General features: G+C 37.7%; 2 protein-coding genes and 2 long non-coding RNA genes across 5 annotated transcripts; 3 read left to right on the top strand and 1 right to left on the bottom strand.

Annotated features, from left to right (window-relative positions):
• Positions 1–42: 42 nt before the first annotated feature.
• On the top strand, positions 43–5,822 carry tdgf1 (teratocarcinoma-derived growth factor 1). Of its 2 annotated transcripts, none has more exons than XM_077623235.1 (7): positions 43–2,391; positions 2,494–2,535; positions 2,619–2,674; positions 3,286–3,411; positions 3,913–4,027; positions 4,971–5,080; positions 5,386–5,822. In XM_077623235.1, the coding sequence occupies exons 2-7, from the start codon at positions 2,522–2,524 to the stop codon at positions 5,487–5,489; spliced, it is 525 nt and encodes a 174-aa protein (XP_077479361.1). In that variant the 5' UTR covers positions 43–2,391; positions 2,494–2,521; the 3' UTR covers positions 5,490–5,822. The 2 variants fall into 2 exon arrangements, with proteins under 2 accessions (XP_077479361.1, XP_077479360.1); XM_077623234.1 differs by having other exon boundaries at positions 3,223–3,411.
• A 2,399-nt stretch (positions 5,823–8,221) lies between these two features.
• Positions 8,222–10,844, top strand: LOC144090979 (uncharacterized). Its single transcript, XR_013305561.1, has 4 exons — positions 8,222–8,339; positions 9,684–9,757; positions 9,831–9,977; positions 10,742–10,844. It is a non-coding gene; the product is annotated as an uncharacterized LOC144090979 (long non-coding RNA).
• LOC144090978 (uncharacterized) lies at positions 10,840–13,272 on the bottom strand. The gene is made up of 7 exons (XR_013305560.1): positions 13,119–13,272; positions 12,850–12,935; positions 11,644–11,760; positions 11,463–11,579; positions 11,281–11,397; positions 11,099–11,215; positions 10,840–11,035 (listed from the first exon to the last, which is right to left on the bottom strand). It is a non-coding gene; the product is annotated as an uncharacterized LOC144090978 (long non-coding RNA).
• A 1,605-nt stretch (positions 13,273–14,877) lies between these two features.
• On the top strand, positions 14,878–16,876 carry LOC144091295 (uncharacterized). Its single transcript, XM_077623515.1, has 3 exons — positions 14,878–14,994; positions 15,112–15,235; positions 16,744–16,876. The coding sequence occupies exons 1-3, from the start codon at positions 14,991–14,993 to the stop codon at positions 16,874–16,876; spliced, it is 261 nt and encodes an 86-aa protein (XP_077479641.1). The 5' UTR covers positions 14,878–14,990.
• The last annotated feature ends 634 nt before the right edge of the window (positions 16,877–17,510 follow it).

The raw sequence follows: 17,510 nt of genomic DNA, 5'->3' as shown, positions 1-17,510 counted from the left end.
GTGGACCGATGGTATCGAGAGTTTGGGGCAGTTTATTTTTCAGAGATGGATTCACTGAACCAGGAAAGTAGGTGCTCACTTTTTAAACCAAACAGATACTGACCACTTGATGGCCGTAGCTTCGGTCTGTCACCTTCACAATAGAGGTGGTCTCATCCTTGTTGCCCCCCACTGAAAATTGAAACTGTCTGATCACCAAATTTTCTTAGCAGACCCTCACAAAATACCTCTGGGGGGGCTCTGGCCTACTATTTCATAGCTCGCTGTCATCATCAAGGGTTCCCATCAAAACTAGATTATTTTTTTAATTGCCATAGTCTTAATACTACTCATAACTACAGAAACTTCTTGCAGGAAAACACTTTGAGTTTGAATATGTAAACTAATGGACAGAAAAAAGTGGTTAATTAAGAATTACAGGCAAAAATAAGTTGTTTCGCCATGGTATTAGTAAATTGACAGACAAAATGATTTATCTGCGACTGAGATTATTTTATACAAGTCAGCCACCAGACGGCGACAAAATCAAGCTTTTCACCAACATGGTAGAGTAAATTTAGCCTCTGAGTAGGTTTTTAGAATATTTATTGTAATGTGTAGTGTAACGTTCTGTGGGCCCTGGACACAGTTAAATGAGGCAGCAAAAATATGAATAAAATAAAATATTTTTTACCACAGTCATAGAATACAACACCAATTCCCTACAAAATTATGCAGCGCTTAAAGCTGATGTCTAACGAAGCCACTTTTCAAATTCTGCAAACCTACTTGTTCAGGGAATACTTTCAATCTCTGCTCCTGACTCTTGTGATCAAATATTTTGATTGCTGTGGTATTTTGAGGCAATATATCACATGTCAATGAGAAATCTGAAAATTATTTTGGTGAAAATGCATGGTGTCATTTGTAACAATAGTTTTTTTTGTATAAATAAATTATTATTGTACTAATCACCATAACTTTTAGACCAAAGGACAGCCACAAGTTCTCTAGAAACCCAACCAAAATGTAAGTGCACCCCGTGACTTCCATAATTCTCAAAAGCTTCTACTGGTGCAATACTTTTTGTCCTCATATACCCTGACGCCTTTTATTTCTTGCTAGCTGTGAGCTTTCAGATGTAGATTTCCAGGAGTTTTCAGATGTGCTTTCCCTTCAGGTGCTCCTGCTGTGGATTAGCATGAGATCAGACTGCATTGTGATGCTGCACGGATTACAAAATACCCATTTCCACCCCTGACTGTCCTTTACTGGTCAGTTAGGATGTGGGGGGTATGGGGGTGGTGGTGGCGGTATCTGGTCGGCTAAGGAGAGAGAATGCATGTCCTGAATGAAAATAAGGACAGAATTATTGCATTGTGATATCAGGGAATGAAAAAACATGATCATTTAAGAATAGACATCAGCCCAAAAATTATCTGAGTGTTAAAGTAGAAGTGGAATGGTAGGATTTGTCCTTGTCACTCAGCAAAGAAGGGAATTTATAACACTTGCAACATTTTGATTAAAGAAAGCAAGTAAAACATTGAGACTATAAAAAATATGTATAATATGTTTACAGTTTTTTCCAATTTGCAATTTGTAAAATGTATTTGGATGTGCAGCATGTTCAATATACTTTTTTTACACAAAACATTTACCAAAACCAAATCATGTATAACTCAATACTTGGAGAAAATATCCCCAATGTGCCAACAAGCAAATTTCAACTCAATGGAAATGCTTGTATACCATCATCTGGGGGCATAGAAACTGATTCAAAATCCAGAGAGTGTTTTGAAACCTTTTGCACCCTGCAAATTGTGTTTTCACTGTGTGCAGAGAAAAGCTTGTTTCCTGTTGGTGGCTATACTTATTTAACATGTGAATGGCTGCTTGGGCGAGTAAGGGTGGCTGCCTCATATCCATATGTATGAGGGGACTTCAGTGGAGGGTAGGAGGAGGGGGTTTACTAACAATTACATCTGAAATATGTTGAAATTTAATTTAATCTAGATTACACCGATGATGTTTGCTCTTTTTTTCTGTAGTTTTTTTCTGTTGTTTTTATTTAGGTGCATCAATATTCTTTTATGTGCATTCAAAATGAAAGATCACCCAGAATCCAAGCGTTGTTGTTGTTGTTGATTGGACCAATGCCGTGACAGATAAGACAAGGAAGTGGGCGGGGCTTCCGAGGTTGACTCCACCTGGATCAGAAACACCTGGGGGGGTCAGACGCGCACAAACGCCAGAGGAAATTCAGGAGACGGATTTTCCTTTCTTTCTTTATTTCTTTTTTTTAATGCCTTTCCTTAAAATGAAAGTTAATCATCGTCCAAAATAGTTCCTGCAGTCCAGGAACAATTATTCAAGGGATCCCGACCGAACTGGATGAAACTTTTCTGCAGGGTGAATTGAAAACGCCGGATTTCGTCTTGTTTTCAAAGGAATAGTCTGAATTTAATTATTTTAGAAAAAAAATGTTATTCATCTTTACATCCGATTACTCAGGTATTTTTTCCACACCCAGAGAGCAAAGATGCTTCTCCGCAGGTGAGCGTTAAATGACCAACAAAGCAGTCGCAAATGTTTGTTTTGCCTGTAATTGCCTGCTCATTAATTTGTTTTATTTTTAGGATCGTCTTTTTTGCTGTGATCTGTAGCCATTCCTCTGCTGCCATCCCTGCCTCAGGTCAGAGTTCTTAATAAAATAAAATAAATACAATAAAAATATTATCAAGACCCTTCCTGTACTACAAATATTCGCACAGTAGTTCATTTTTAAGTAATTGTTGTTAAAATTGTCTTTTTAGCCTCACCTGCGTATTCAAAGACTCGATTGCATTTTGGGAAAAACAAATCTTATATATTGTTGTTTACTGTATTTTGATATTGTAGTATCTTATTCATATTCCCTTTCGAAATGTATTTTTTCTTGCATTTAATCTCCTGTAGAGGAGCACTTATTGATTTTAATGTGGAAAGAAAGCAAAATGTTCTCAAGTATACATTTTTATTTATTTATTTATGATGTAGTGCAGAAATCTCATTGAATCACATTTCACGGTAATAATCCACTGATATGGACATATACTACATAAAAACGAGAATGTGAAAGGATGCAAAGTGAGGACCACTTATTGGAGAAAAAAAATCTATTGTTCCTTTGATATGATACATAAAATAATGTCTTTTAATTAGTGTGATACAATAATGGCTGGAATCCTTTCTATTTTATAGGTTGTGTGGGAGATGAGTGCAATAAAAGGCCAAGTCCTCAATTTCCTCTGTCGTCCCCTGCAGAAGTGAAATCTCAGCAGCCCTCTCAAGACTTCCTCAATCAATTTGCCCAGGTCAACACGCCAAACACCGGCGACCGTAAACACCGAGATGCCAGTGCTGTCATGCCCTTCATCGGCCTAACCAACAGTAAGTTTGTCCAAATAGCCAGTGTATGCACAGATGCCGACAGCCGACCTTCCCACACAATGCAGTATTTGTCACTTGGGCTTTAACAGACATGAGCGCCGCCGACCTCTCATGAGAAACATTCCTGTCGTCATTAATCGACTGTACAATGTTATCAGAAAAGACATTTTAGATCAGAGTTAAAGGTAATTCATTTGAATATTACATAAGAAAAGAAAATATGGAGCCCAGTGTAATTACAGGGGAACCATTTTAGAGTATCTTTGCTATTTTCAGATGTTTCTTGACACTCGTTGTGTTTGTCTGCCGACGTAAAGCAGATGCAACCCAAGAATGTGTGTGGTTAATGGTCTGCGTCACACACACGTACAGACTGTGGCTCAATCTTAGATGTCGTGGCCGGGACTGAAAATAGAAATGCATTTATAATTGGGGAATATTGCAACCCTTTAGATACTGTTAATACCAAACATTATTATTGAGGGGGGAATTTTTTTTTAGGTGCTGATCAGAGTCGAAGTTGCTGTAAGAATGGGGGGACCTGTATTCTGGGCAGTTTCTGTGCGTGTCCTCCTTTCTTTACTGGTCGGAGCTGTGAATACAACCAGCGCATCAGGTAACTGATGAAACTCTCACAATCAACATAACTGCTGTTAGTATAGTCACACATTTACACATTCTTCAGACGGATCATTTTAGGTCATTGGAATATAGTTTTGACTTTTCTGTTATTACCTTACATGATTCATTTCCCCTTGGCAAATGTTTTGGAATCACCATTCCTGGAGGATCTTGTTATTAATCAATTTTGAAGAAATTGGCAAATCAATGATGTTGCGAAAAAAAAAATCCTATTAATTTTTTTACCCTTTTTAAGATGCACCACCTGTGAATTGTCATCTTTTCCATCCACTGACGTCCCAAATTTTAAATATGCACATTTACAAAATATGTGATCAGTGCGCTCTCCCCTGTTTCTTTATCATTATTGACAAGAAATTTGTATTTTTTTTCCTCTTCTGGCAGTCGTATTCATCATTTGTATTGGAATATCATTTTGATTCATCACTCATCAAAAATCACTTTCATCCAGCCATACAACTAGTCTATAACTGCTTTTCTTTATGCCACTTTTAGTGTTTTTGCTTTTATTTCCTCTTTTTACTCTCGGTATGTGAATCTCATCCCTGTCTGCACCTACTAATTTGCTTGCTATCATAATCAGTGCCATGTAGAAGACGTGCAGTATTACATTTTCAAGGGAAATTTAATCGATAACCCCAGGACTTTCCTGGTTATCATCAAAGAGCCTCTTCCGGGGAAGCAGACTTCATCTAATATTTCAGTAGCTACGAATGTGAGGTATAAAGAGACTCTCAGTACGATTCCGTGCAGTTGTTGAAAATCATTTTAACCATCAATTTCAAAATAGGTATCAATACAGTTCCAAAAACATTCATATTTTTTTTTATTTCCTCATGTGACTTATTGGATACATGGATGCATCTTAGACACGATTTTGTCTGTTATTTCTTAACGTGTGAACTCTTCATTTGTAGGCATTGCGGTGTGATACCTCATGGCGATTGGGTCCGGAAGGGTTGCTCATACTGTCGTTGCGGTTACGGCTTCCTGCACTGCTTCCCCCACATCTTCCACAAGGACTGCAGTATGTATGCCTTTTTTTAATGCACCTGCCAAGATGGAGCATACAATTTTGAGGATAGATTAACATTTCTATTTACAACATGTAGCGAGAGGTCTTGAAAATATTTTCTTTGTGGAGGACTACCAGATGAGGTGGTGTTCATTTGTTTGTGTGTGGAGGAGACAAAAGGGTGACACAGTAGGTAGATGATCACTTTTGAAAGTAGTCTCATTCCAGTCCAGTTTACAACAGAACAAAGCACTTCAAAACGATTCCCTGATACATGAGATGTTATGCTCTGATTTCTTTGTTTATGTGGTTTCTAGATGATTCTGAGGAGGTGCAGTGGTTTCGTTCCTCTGCTTTCAGGACACTTCAGAACAGCTGTTTACTGGCCCTGACACCCCTTCTACTCTGTATCTTTATGTGAATATCATGTTTTTAAAGCTGCATAGCGACAACGCATCTCTGTTGTGAGTCTTGTTTTTAAAAAATATTTATATCTTTTTTAGTGACCATATGAAAAAAAAAGATGAACTCAGACATTGTTCCTGATGGGCTATGAAGATGCTCGATGATGTTGACACTTTTTTCCCCTAGAAGTCAATACCCCATGATTGCATAGAATAAGGAATGTCACAATTTGCTACCCATGCGTAAACTTCCCAAAGTCATTTTTGCACAAGCGTGATTTGCATTGTATAGTACGGCGTTTTCTTCAAAAAAAATGACCATGTATAGTAAAGCTTTCTTTTAAAATTCCCATGTATAGTAAGGCTTCTTTTCTTTCTTTTGTAACCTTGTTGGCCAGGCTATTTTTATATTGTTTGGTCACCTCTGTTTGACAGAAATGCATTGGGTCAGTCCTTAGTATAAGTAGAGAGGTGAGTGCCTACTTGGCTCAAATAATAGAGCGCCTGCCAACCATGTGAAAGGTTGTTGGATCGATTCCTGCATCTTCCAAATTCTCACTTCTTTTCTATTTGACCTGAAAAACTCCCTACTATGCCATGGACTGACTCACTAGATTTCCATTTGAGCTGTAAAGTGACAAGTTGTAGGATGCAGGATGCGGGATGCGGCATTTGATACAACTACCTTTTGTGTGGTAAGTAGGCACTCTCCCATTTGAGCTAAGGAAGCCACCCACTTCCTTTTACTATACCACTATTTTGGCACACTAATTTTCCGTTTTGACCTGAAAAGATAGAACTTGTGTCAATAGACAAATAGTGTAAAAACTGTAAATTCCACACTAGAGCAGAGGTGGCCAGCTACAGTCCTCGAAAGCCACTATCTGGTCTGTTTTCCATATCTCCCTCCTCTCCCCCCAAAAAAGTTAAAGGCACATTGGGACGTAGAATTTTTCAAGTGAAACTGTGGTGGGAAAAAAAGGAGGCCAGTAATTTTCAACGTGTGCACACATCGTGGTATTTGAAAGTGTAAACATGACACAAATTTAAAAGCTATTTAGCCCTTCCTCGCTTCCTTATCTTGTTATTTTCTTTGGCAAGTCCCTTATCTCTACAGTTAGGCGATGAGTCTTGAATTGAATCTCTGTTGTCTTCTTATCTTAAACACACGCATCAGTTGTTGTCTTTTTGGCATGCACAGTCTTATCTTGACTTCAATAATGATGAATCAATGCAAAAGGTCAGTTGTGGTCCACTATGATTAGGACTTTATGTACATACACCAAATATTCTTTTAGGGTGTTGCAGGTGGGACTATGGAGAATGTCTCCTCACATGGTCAAACTAGCGCTGCAAGTGAGGACGGGTTGCTAGGATACACATACAGGAAACAGACATGCGTGCATTCACACCCTTGGTCTATTAAGGGTCATCAATTAACTTAACATGCATGTTTTGATAATTGAGAGGAAGCAATAGGAGAAAGCCCATCGTAAGGATAAGCCCTCTTACTATTTGTGCTACTTATGGCAGCTATTTAATAAATTCAAATTGTGCCAGTTAAGCAAATCAAAAACAACCATCATGCATCAAGCCTAGGTTAATAAGTAATCAGCTGTAAAGTCTTCTCTGTCCTAGTTATTTTTAACATCATAATCTCCAAGTAATCCTCCTTTTGTTATACATCCTTTCAGGGTGAGAGAGCAGAATAAACAGTGGTTTAAACTAAAAATCCTATTAGAACTGCAGAGGTTTCTGTCAAAAGAGTTCATAGAAGAATTCAAGTGACACGTGAAAGCTGAGAAAATGTATTTGAAATCGGTGATGCATCCTGGATTTAAAAACCAGACAAGTTTTCTGGATGACCCCTGCTTGTACCCCCAACTCGTCTTCACACTAGTGATGTAAAGATAAGCCCCTGCATGTCTGTTGGTACTGGAATGTTGTAATTGTCTTTTAACAGCGAGGTAACAGGATTAGGGAAAGAATTAAGGAGCTTCATGTAGCTCTAGAGGGTGTGTGGATAATTTGAACAGTTTTTTTTGTGTGTATGCAGGGAGTGGAGGTGGTCTGGAGAATTGCATTAATTAAGGAATATTTGAAAGAGTGGAGGTATTTTCAATTAATGACAAAATAAAAGCCAGACTATACATGGTCTACTTTTTCCTTTATTTTATTTTATGAAAAATAGCCTTTCTATACTTGGTCATTTTTTTCTTTAAAAAAGACCATGTATAGTAAGGCTTTTTTTTCTTCAAAAAATGACCATGTATAGTGAGGCTTGTTCTTTAAAAAAGAGCCTTACTATACATGGTAATTTTTTTTCCCAAAGAAAAAAAAGCCTTACTATACATGGCCATTTTTGCAAGAAAAAAAAGCCTCACTTTGCATAGTCATCATAAATATTTCATGGGGAAAATATAATAAACATCCGTCTGTCTTTCAGGCCCTGATGGTCCACCACTGAGTTATTGTATACAATACAATGAAGCATTCTTTGCATGTCAAATTTTAAACTTTTAATGGAGTCAGATGGCTTGGAATAATGGTGAGTTGATGTAAAAGTCAAATGTTACTCAATATTTGGTGAAATTAGTTTACTAATACGTACTGTTTTATAGCATGAAGACCACAAAAATCATGACTATTGTACGTCATCCTCAAAAATAGACAATGAGTTGGGAGGACAAACAACCTCTTGGAGCGCGTTAAGCAAGCCAACATCTTTTCCACTTTTAATGTGGTGGGAAAATATGGGCGTGGTAACGCCTATTTTTGACGCAACTGAGTTAATTAAGCGCATGCGCAGTTACCGTTCCTTTTGGAAAACCTTTCTCACGCTGACAGTCAACGAGGACGCCAGCAAGGTAAGGAGTAGAGCATTTCACGTGCCTAAGTGCGTTTTTATCACGCTATCGGGAGATTTTTCAGCAATCAAGCTGAGCCCAAAACGCCAACAAATCTCTTAGTTTAATGCCAGGTTTAACAAACCGTCGACAAATTAAGTATGGGCTTCTTTCCCCCGGGTGTGTGCCGTATGTTACTAGTTAGCATTAGCGTTAGCGTCACGATTTGACTTAATGCTGTCCGTTTTCTCTCCATTATTGAGTCGTGTAGTTAGACTTTAAATTTAATCAAACAACGCCGAGACATCGACCGACAGTTTGCTGGGTAAATGCTCACTCAAGTTAGTTCCTGTTTTGTTGTAAGTAATGATAGTTTTCATTGCCAGTGCTAAACACCCATTGCTGATTTGTAATGGTTCTGTTTTTACAAAAAAAAAATCACGTATACAAAACTGTTAAGCCAACTTTATCCTGGCTGTTAACGTCAGTCTGTATATTTGATCGCCGTATTCAAACCTATTAAGCCAACTTTCTCCTCGCTCACTGGTGTCAAAGCGGCGGCCCGCGGGCCAAATTTGGCCCGCCGCGTCATTTTGTCCGGCCTGAGAAAGTAAATCATGAGTGCCGACTTTCTGTTAGGATCAAATTCAAATGAAGATTATACATGTATATTATATTTTCCGCTTTTTAAATCAATAATTGTAATTTTTTAATCCATTTTTTTCCTTTTTGTGTTTTTGTTCATAAATCATTTAGTAAAATCTAAAAATAAATATATTTTAAAAAATCCGTTTTCCCCGCTAATATTGAACATATTCCCAAAATATTTTATTTCCTTTTGAAATGAAAAACAAATTATTAGAAGATATTTTCCGTCATGAAGAAAAAAAAGCTCAAACAAACATTTTTTTAGATCCATAAAAACTGAATATTTAGGGATTTTGATAGTTTTTTTTAATCCAATTCAAATAGAAAAAAATATCAAATTATTTCAAAAATGGTCCGGCCCAACGTGAAATCGAGTTGACGTTATTGCGACCCGCGAACCAACCCGAGTTTGACACCCTTGTCCTAGCTGTTAACGTCAGTCTGTATATTTAATCGCCTTGTCTGGAAAAGGAAAAATATCACTTGGCACTCGCTAACTAATTTTCATTCTTTATTTTGATCGTTTATTAAATTTCTTGTAAGATTTCTCTATCCCGTAATTGTTTGGCAACCCCCAAATACCTTGGTTAAATCAAGTTTTCCCTGTTTAGCATCAAGATAAAACTACTTCCCCAAAAAAACAACTAAGCCTATCTGTTGAATCTCCAGGCTCTATATATGCTAACTTATGCTTTTTTGTGTGTTTTCCCTGTTTAGCACCAAGATGCAGCTCTTTTAGAATGCCTAGAGCACTCTTGAGGTTATAGAAGTGGAGCCTGTGCCAGATAAAGGTAAAACTACCCCCCCAAAGTTGAATCTCCATTCTATATATTCTAACGTTTGCTATTTGTTTCCATGCAACAGGCCTGACAGATCTTCCTCGCAAGTTGCCCACTTGAATCATACGGTGTCTCTGTACTCCTGAAAATCCAAATTAAATAAAAGCCTAAATCATCATGGTGATGTTTCACTGGCCATTCATTTCCACAGCTCTTTGGCTAAATCTTTAAGGTAAGAAGGATCTCAGTTAATGTTAGAGCAGGAATTCTAAGTATCTATTCCCCCAGTATTTTTTCAAATGTTATTTTCTGTTTATTCCTTAATTTTATTTTCTGAGTGTTTATTCCCCATTTTATTTTCTAAGTGTATATACCCCCATTTTTTTCCCCCCAATTTTATTTTCTAAGTGTATATACCCAATTTTTTTTCTCCCCAATTTTATTTTCTAAGTGTATATACCCCCATTTTTATTTTCCAATTGTATGTACCCCCGGCTTTTTTTTTCTAATTTTATTTTCTAAGTGTATATACCCCAGGTTTTTCCCCCAATTTTATTTTCCAAGTGTATATACCCCCATTTTTTCCCCTAATTTTATTTTCTAAGTGAATATACCCCCAATTTTATTTTCCAATTGTATATACCCCCAGCTTTTTTTTTCTAATTTTATTTTCTAAGTGTATATACCCGTTTTTTTTTCTAATTGTTTATTCCCCCACTTTTTTTCTAATTTTATTTTCCAAGTGTATATACTCCCATTTTTTCTCCCCAATTTTATTTTCCAATTGTATATACCCCCAGCTTTTATTTTCCAAGTCTTTTTCCATTTTTCAAGTGTTTATTCCACCAGATTATATTTCCTAAGTATGTACTCCCCATTTTCTCCTAATCTGTTTACTCCCCCAGTTTTTCTTAAATTTTTCTTCTAAGTGTTTATTCCCCATTTTTTCTAAGTGTTTTTTTTGTTAATCTATAACCATGTTGTCTTCATCTGCAGGTGGAGAAAAGACTGGCCAAACCAATCAACACTTCCATATGATGGCAACTCTTAAGAGCAAGAGTTAAAATGTTTGACTGTTAATAAAAAGACATATATACTTTGCAAGATCTTTTATTTTGAAAGAGTTTGGAGATAGATTCTGGCACAACACCCATATACTTTGCAGGATCTTTTATTTTGAAAAACTTTGGAGATAGGTTCGCACAGGCCCTCCAGCATTTTGAAAAATCAGTTTTGCCTTCATCCATTTTCAAATGGACGAAGACACTCCCCTGGGCACCAGGTGGATTTCTGAAAATAAAAAAAGGGGTCAATACACAAAGTTAAGTTAAAAAACCATTCGCAAGGTTTTACCTTTTATTTTGAAAAATCTTGGAGATAGGTTCTGGCGTAACACCCAGCACCCAAAAATGTGGGGGTGCGTCAGCCTATCTGTACATAGGCAGGAAACCTTGTCCCCCTTGTGGAATTCTGGAAAACAAAAAAAAAGGGGTCAATACACAAAGTTAAGTAAAAAACCATTCGCAAGGTTTTACCTTTTATTTTGAAAAATCTTGGAGATAGGTTCTGGCGTAACACCCAGCACCCAAAAATGTGGGGGTGCGTCAGCCTATCTGTACATAGGCAGGAAACCTTGTCCCCCTTGTGGAATTCTGGAAAACAAAAAAAAAGGGATCAATACACAAAGTTAAGTAAAAAACCATTCGCAAGGTTTTACCTTTTATTTTGAAAAATCTTGGAGATAGGTTCTGGCGTAACACCCAGCACCCAAAAATGTGGGGGTGCGTCAGCCTATCTGTACATAGGCAGGAAACCTTGTCCCCCTTGTGGAATTCTGGAAAACAAAAAAAAGGGGTCAATACACAAAGTTAAGTAAAAAACCATTCGCAAAGTTTTACCTTTTATTTTGAAAAATCTTGGAGATAGGTTCTGGCGTAACACCCAGCACCGAAAAATGAGGGGGTGCGTCAGCCTATCTGTACATAGGCAGGAAACCTTGTCCCAAGGGTGGAACTCTGGAAAACAAAAAGGGGTCAAGGCACAATAGAATTAAGTTACATAAAAAAGAAACAGCCTAGGGCCTAATTAAGGCAAATATAACTAAAAAACACCTATGTTTAGCTTTCTCTAAAACATCAAAAGGGTACCCATTATTCAGACACTGCAAAAGGCAATATTAGACATACTCCTGATGGTCTGGTTTTCTTTTTGTCTGCTGCAGAGACTAAAAATGATCCGAGTCTATTTTTCATGTTTTCCTCCACAAACAAATAATCAGGATCTTGATGTGGTGGGAAATATAGAAAACACTGGACAGGGGCCCACAATGTACAAATTACATGAAAATAATAAATAAAATAAATCCTACTTCTGCCTTGAGTTTTTCAGTCAATTATTTCAAATCCATTCATTAAAAAATAAAATATCCAAAAAGCTTCCGTTTTTCTCTTATGCCGAGGAAAAAATGTTTAAATTAGTCAAAAATGACACCTCCAGTATTGTTGAATAAATGTCTCACTTAGGTTTTGTCAAAACCACATTTAAAACTAATAATGAAACGGTCCAAGCCGTGAGGTCTTTAAGAAAGTTAACGGGGTAAAAGTATATAATCTATTTGAGTGCACAGTTTCACTACATGGCAGAATTTTTTGTACCAATTACCAATTTCGTCATACGCAGTTATCTGGGTATGATGACAAAGCCTATGTTCGATTATTATTTGTAAGTTCAGAAAGATGTGAAACTCACAAGGAGAAGCTACTCCTACACTTGCCATTATAGTATTTTTTTTAAAAAATTAAATTCAATAGGGATGACCCTACTTTACAGTTTTTCATTTATCGCAGCCATGTCTGGTCTACATTAACCGCGATAATCGAGGGATTACTGTTTATTCCTTACACGTCCACTAATGGCATTTGTGTGGGTGACTTATCCACAGGTTTTTGCTATAAAAAAAACACCAAACTAGTAAGTGTTTTCATTCAAAAGTTGAATGTATCATGATGAAAAACGAGCCAATTGCGCGAAGCCATGAATACTGAACGCTGACGTTTAAATATTACACGGATAGAGAAAATCGGAACTATTTAAAAATGACTCACTTTGTTATGGCGTCGACAAGATGCCCCTTTCTGGTCGTTTTGGCCACATTCTTGATGTTTCCCAGCAGTCTGTGGTCGTTGAGGGACTGAAACACACAATGGAATGATTTCTTTTTAAACAAAGAGCGATCGGTAACGCAATGTAGCCAATTTGTTTGCAAACATTTTGCCGTCTGCACACACATGGGGCTACATCACGTCAACGAATCATGCTCTTATCACTCTTAAGACGAGAACTGGGGCTTCGAAATCCCCAAATGACAACGTACCGAATGTGCTGCATCGTCCTGTGAGAAGTTAGTCAGGCTTTCTTCGGCAAATCGTCACTTTTGAGCTGCTCTGCAGTGCACGCCCGTGCTGCCTCCTGGCTCATCAGCCATTTTGGGGTTTGACGTCGGCTATTTGAACTGTGACCTAGGCCACGCCTATTAAAAATGGACACACACAAAATATAAATTGTTTTCATAATAACGTGCATTAGTCAATGTGTTTGTGGTGGGGGGTCTGTAAATGCTATTTGGTTGGACTTTAATACTTAAAAAAATACATTGTTTTCATAATAACATGCATTAGTCAGTTGGTGGGGTGGGGTGGGGGCGGGGCTATAAATACGTGTTGATTGGGCTTTCATACTTAAAAAAATACATTGTTTTCATCATAACGTGCATTAGTTAGTGGGGGGAGCTGTAAATACTTTTTGGTTGGGCTTTAATCCTTTAAAATACAGTATTGCACATTATGAACATTGTGATGACATGCACTTTAGTGTTTGTTTTTTACTTCTAGACATTTAAATGATACAAGCATCAATAGTAACCTCATTCAATTAAAATATTATTTAGGATCCGTATCTGCTTGTGCAGCTCGATGCAGATGCAGTTTGGTAGCTCTGGCGACTCCATTCTATCACTAGCCAATCATAGTTTGTGAAAGCGATAAGAAAAAGCCTTACTATACGTACACAGTCTTTAAAAAAAAAAATAAAGCCTTCGTATGCATGGCCTTTTAAAAAAAAGTAGCCTTAATATACAGTCTTTTTCAAAAAAACCTTACTATAGTACATGTTTTTTTTTAGACTAGTCCAATTTATATTAAGGTTCGAGTTATAGTCCAAAAAATACGGCAACTCTTGTCATTTTAACATCTGTAGTTCCTCAATTACTAGTAACTTACATTGTGGGCTTTATTGCTGCGTCATAAAATTTGACATTATAACCCGGAGGTCACAGCGCAATGGTCCCTGCCACCCGCACATATCCCACGCCTGTCAGCTGCTTTAATCCCCGGCCGTGAAGTTTGCGCTTTGGTGCTGATCAGCTGCTAGAATGGATGAAACTCAGAGGCAGAGTGCTGTGTGACTTGATATTAAAGTTTTGCAATGCCTTCCGACTGACTGGCTTGCAGAGGGATTTTGTCTGCAACCACCATAATAAAAAAAAAATGCAAAAACCAGGACACACCTGTTCAAGATGTCATAAAAACCTTCGGCCGTAACTTTCTCATAAACGTTTTAGAACAGACTCGGAAGGACAAATTTAAACGGCATGCTTTTGGGATTAAAGAAATGAAACTAAACTTAGATTGGTTGACTTGTAGTGTAAAGAAATAAAATAAAATAAAGCAATTGCATCTAAAAATGTATCTTAACTCACAGGATGCCATTGATGGTGATAGATGTCCAAATAAGTGGCATTTTTTTCATGCTTATGCAGTTTATTATGAGTAAATGTCCAATCTATTTGTACTTGGACAAATGGCAGCGAAGGGCCGTTCATTCATTCATTCATCCCTGCCATCCCTCCCACTTCAAATAGATTGGACATCAATCACCCCAAAGGCAGCCAATGAGGTAATTATTCATACATTTTGGATGCACAGTCAAAAATTATAATAGTTCTTATGATATAATGAGCAAACAGTCTGGCCTGGTTGGGAAAGGCAAGCGAGGGACAAAAGAAAAAAGGTGAAGAGGAGGGGAGGAGTTTAAAGCGCAGATAAAAAGACTAGAATAGAGAAGGAGATATGAGTTTGGGGAAAAAAAATTAAACGAACGGCCGAGGATGAGATAATGAGTGATAGAATGAAGAATAGCGAGAAGTGAGAAATCAAGTGGGGAAGAAGGAAGATTTAAAGTGGAAACCATGGGTGAGTCATTTTAAGGGCAACTTCTTAACTGTAATCTAAAAGAAAGAATGGGGCGAGCAAGGAACATAAAAGTCATATTTCCATGGAACCTACTTTCTTTCACATGCTGCTACCAAGTGATGAACATGGCTCGGCTCCATGACAAACAGAAGCTGAGGTTCTTCTGGGAGCAGTGGATCAAGAAGCACAGCCAGCAGATGGTCGACGAGGAGAGCCGGAGGAAGAGCAGCGCCCTGACAAGGTCAACAATACCTTTTCAGCAACTTATATGATTTGTCTTGGGGAACCAAAAAAAATCTCAAATCTATTTGTAGGAAAGAACCCTTTAGTAAAAGGCTACTTGTTCTATTTTCTTATCTAACAAAATTTTGATGATTAATGGCGGCATATTGCTGCAGTGTTGAACTTGAATTTTTTTCCTAATAATCTTATTAAATTGTTTCACTGATTACTTAATGACACCGCCAGGAGAAGGTAGGAAATATGCATCAATAATGTCATTTTCAATAACCACAGTACTTAATATGAAACTGAATTATCCTTAAAATTCTAATAATTTATTTCATTGATTGTAACTGTTGGAAATGTGTTTTTACGGAAAATTCTAACTATTTCCAAATTGCAAAATATTAAGGTCAGTTGTTTTCCTGCAGGAAAGTGGACCAAAAGATATGAATATATAACTAAACCTTCATCCAAGCTTCAGAACGGTCGTCGCTTTGGAAATTGTCTTTGTGCTGTGTACAGCTCGTCTGTCTGTCTGTCATCACATAGTAGCCTGGGAATGTTGATTAGGGGCGCCTGGCGATACGTTTGAATCCCCCAGATCAGTGCGACTATCCTAGGACAGATGAAGAGAATGATAAAGATTAAGTGAGACGTGATGGCGCGTGATGACAGTTCCTCACTGATACAGGGAGACACAACAATACGGATTGACATACTTACTTGGGACTTTTCTCCCTTTCCTTTTTTTTTTCATCAAGCTAATTATGCTTGACAGCAGTAAGCCCAGATCAGATGGCAGTAGATGCCTCAACGATTAATCTAAACCCGAACCTCAGAGGTGCGGTGTCAGCTAGCTAATACTAGTTTTATTCATGTTGCTATTCTCTACCTAAGAAACAGTGAACTTTGGTACAAAAACGGCAGAAAATTCTCTATTAAAACATTATTGCAAATGATGGGGGAAAAATGTCTATAAAATATTAACAGTCTTGCCACTAGACTGACATTAGTGTTAAAAAAATCTTAAAATTTGCACATGGCTGAACTGCTATGATGGTAAATTTACTTTATAACTACTTAAAGCACAACATTTTCATATCGATTTTACACTACTGATGAAACAGCATTGAAAAACTTAACATGTTCGCTAAAGGATACTCAAAACTTGATGCAAATTCATGCACACATCAATAAATCAAATCATTTTCCTTAAATAGAATATGCAGATTTACCCTTCTTGTTTTTTTCTTTCTTTTTTTTTGCCTCCCCACAACACATCCCGGGCACATTTGATATGTTTTCCAGCCAGCATTGAGATTTGCCACCGAGCCAAATCAATCTCTGTAGAAAAGAGAGCTGGCAGAGCAGCGCTGTATCACACACATAAACGGCTGTAGCTATTTGGTGTTGCCCCAATGCCAGTTGGCCATTTAAAATGGCGAGGCGAGTGTCAACCGGCGTATGGCCCTTTCGACCGATTGCCACTGTGTAACAGACCTCGGTCTTTCTCCCTTTCAACAGGCTGAGGGGCCAATGGTTAGTCAAGTTGGATCAGAGGAATGAGCACCAGACCACCTTTTTTGAGGAGAGAATCAGAAGATCTCAGAAGGCCCAGCAGCATCTCACGCAACTCGATTCCCATCCTTCATCATGATGAAGATGCCACGACGACCCAAAACGTCCGTTGGAGACGTGTCCCATGGAGAATGTGTCCACTAGAAGCAATGAATTTTTTTTTTAACTCATTTCAAATGTAAAAGTCATCCACAATAGTTTAATGCCATGAATTGAAATTTCTCAGTCTTGATCAACAGCTTAATTTGTAGGCTGCATTCGTAGGACTGAAAGTCACGTTGATGTCAAAGATGTGGAATTAAATAGATAAATAAAAAATACAAATGTTTGGATCATGGTGATATTTGCATACACATTTGCCTGCATTCTTATTTAAGGTCATAATTGCTACTATGACTTGGTTACCAGCTACTACATTCATTCATTCGTACGGCTTATCCGTCACGGGGGTGTTGGAGCCCATCCCAGAGTGACACTCACATTTATACCTCAGAACAATTTAAAGTGGTCACCAGCCTAGCATGCATGTTTTTGGAATGCGGAAGGAAACCAGAATACTCAGAGAAAACCCACCCAGACATGGGCAGAACATAGAAAATCCATGCAGGAAGGTTGCAAATCACTGGAGATTGATTATATCTATCTATGCCATTTGAGACCACTCTTATAGGCTTTGAATAGGCTTTTTTTAAATACACGAGTGGCGCTTGGAT

The sequence above is a fragment of the Stigmatopora argus genome, chromosome 16, assembly GCF_051989625.1.
Source record: "Stigmatopora argus isolate UIUO_Sarg chromosome 16, RoL_Sarg_1.0, whole genome shotgun sequence".
Lineage (NCBI taxonomy): Eukaryota > Metazoa > Chordata > Actinopteri > Syngnathiformes > Syngnathidae > Stigmatopora > Stigmatopora argus.
The sequence above is the reverse complement of the archived record's forward strand: the minus strand, read 5'-3'. Positions and strand labels throughout refer to the sequence as shown.

Bases quoted from the DNA above. Each gene is read 5' to 3' on its own strand.
- LOC144091295 (XM_077623515.1), top strand. The intron at 15,236-16,743 runs GTCAACAATACC...CCCTTTCAACAG, and splicing joins AAGAGCAGCGCCCTGACAAG to GCTGAGGGGCCAATGGTTAG.
- tdgf1 (XM_077623234.1), top strand. The intron at 2,675-3,222 runs GTCAGAGTTCTT...TCTATTTTATAG, and splicing joins TGCTGCCATCCCTGCCTCAG to GTTGTGTGGGAGATGAGTGC. The intron at 4,028-4,970 runs GTAACTGATGAA...CTTCATTTGTAG, and splicing joins GAATACAACCAGCGCATCAG to GCATTGCGGTGTGATACCTC.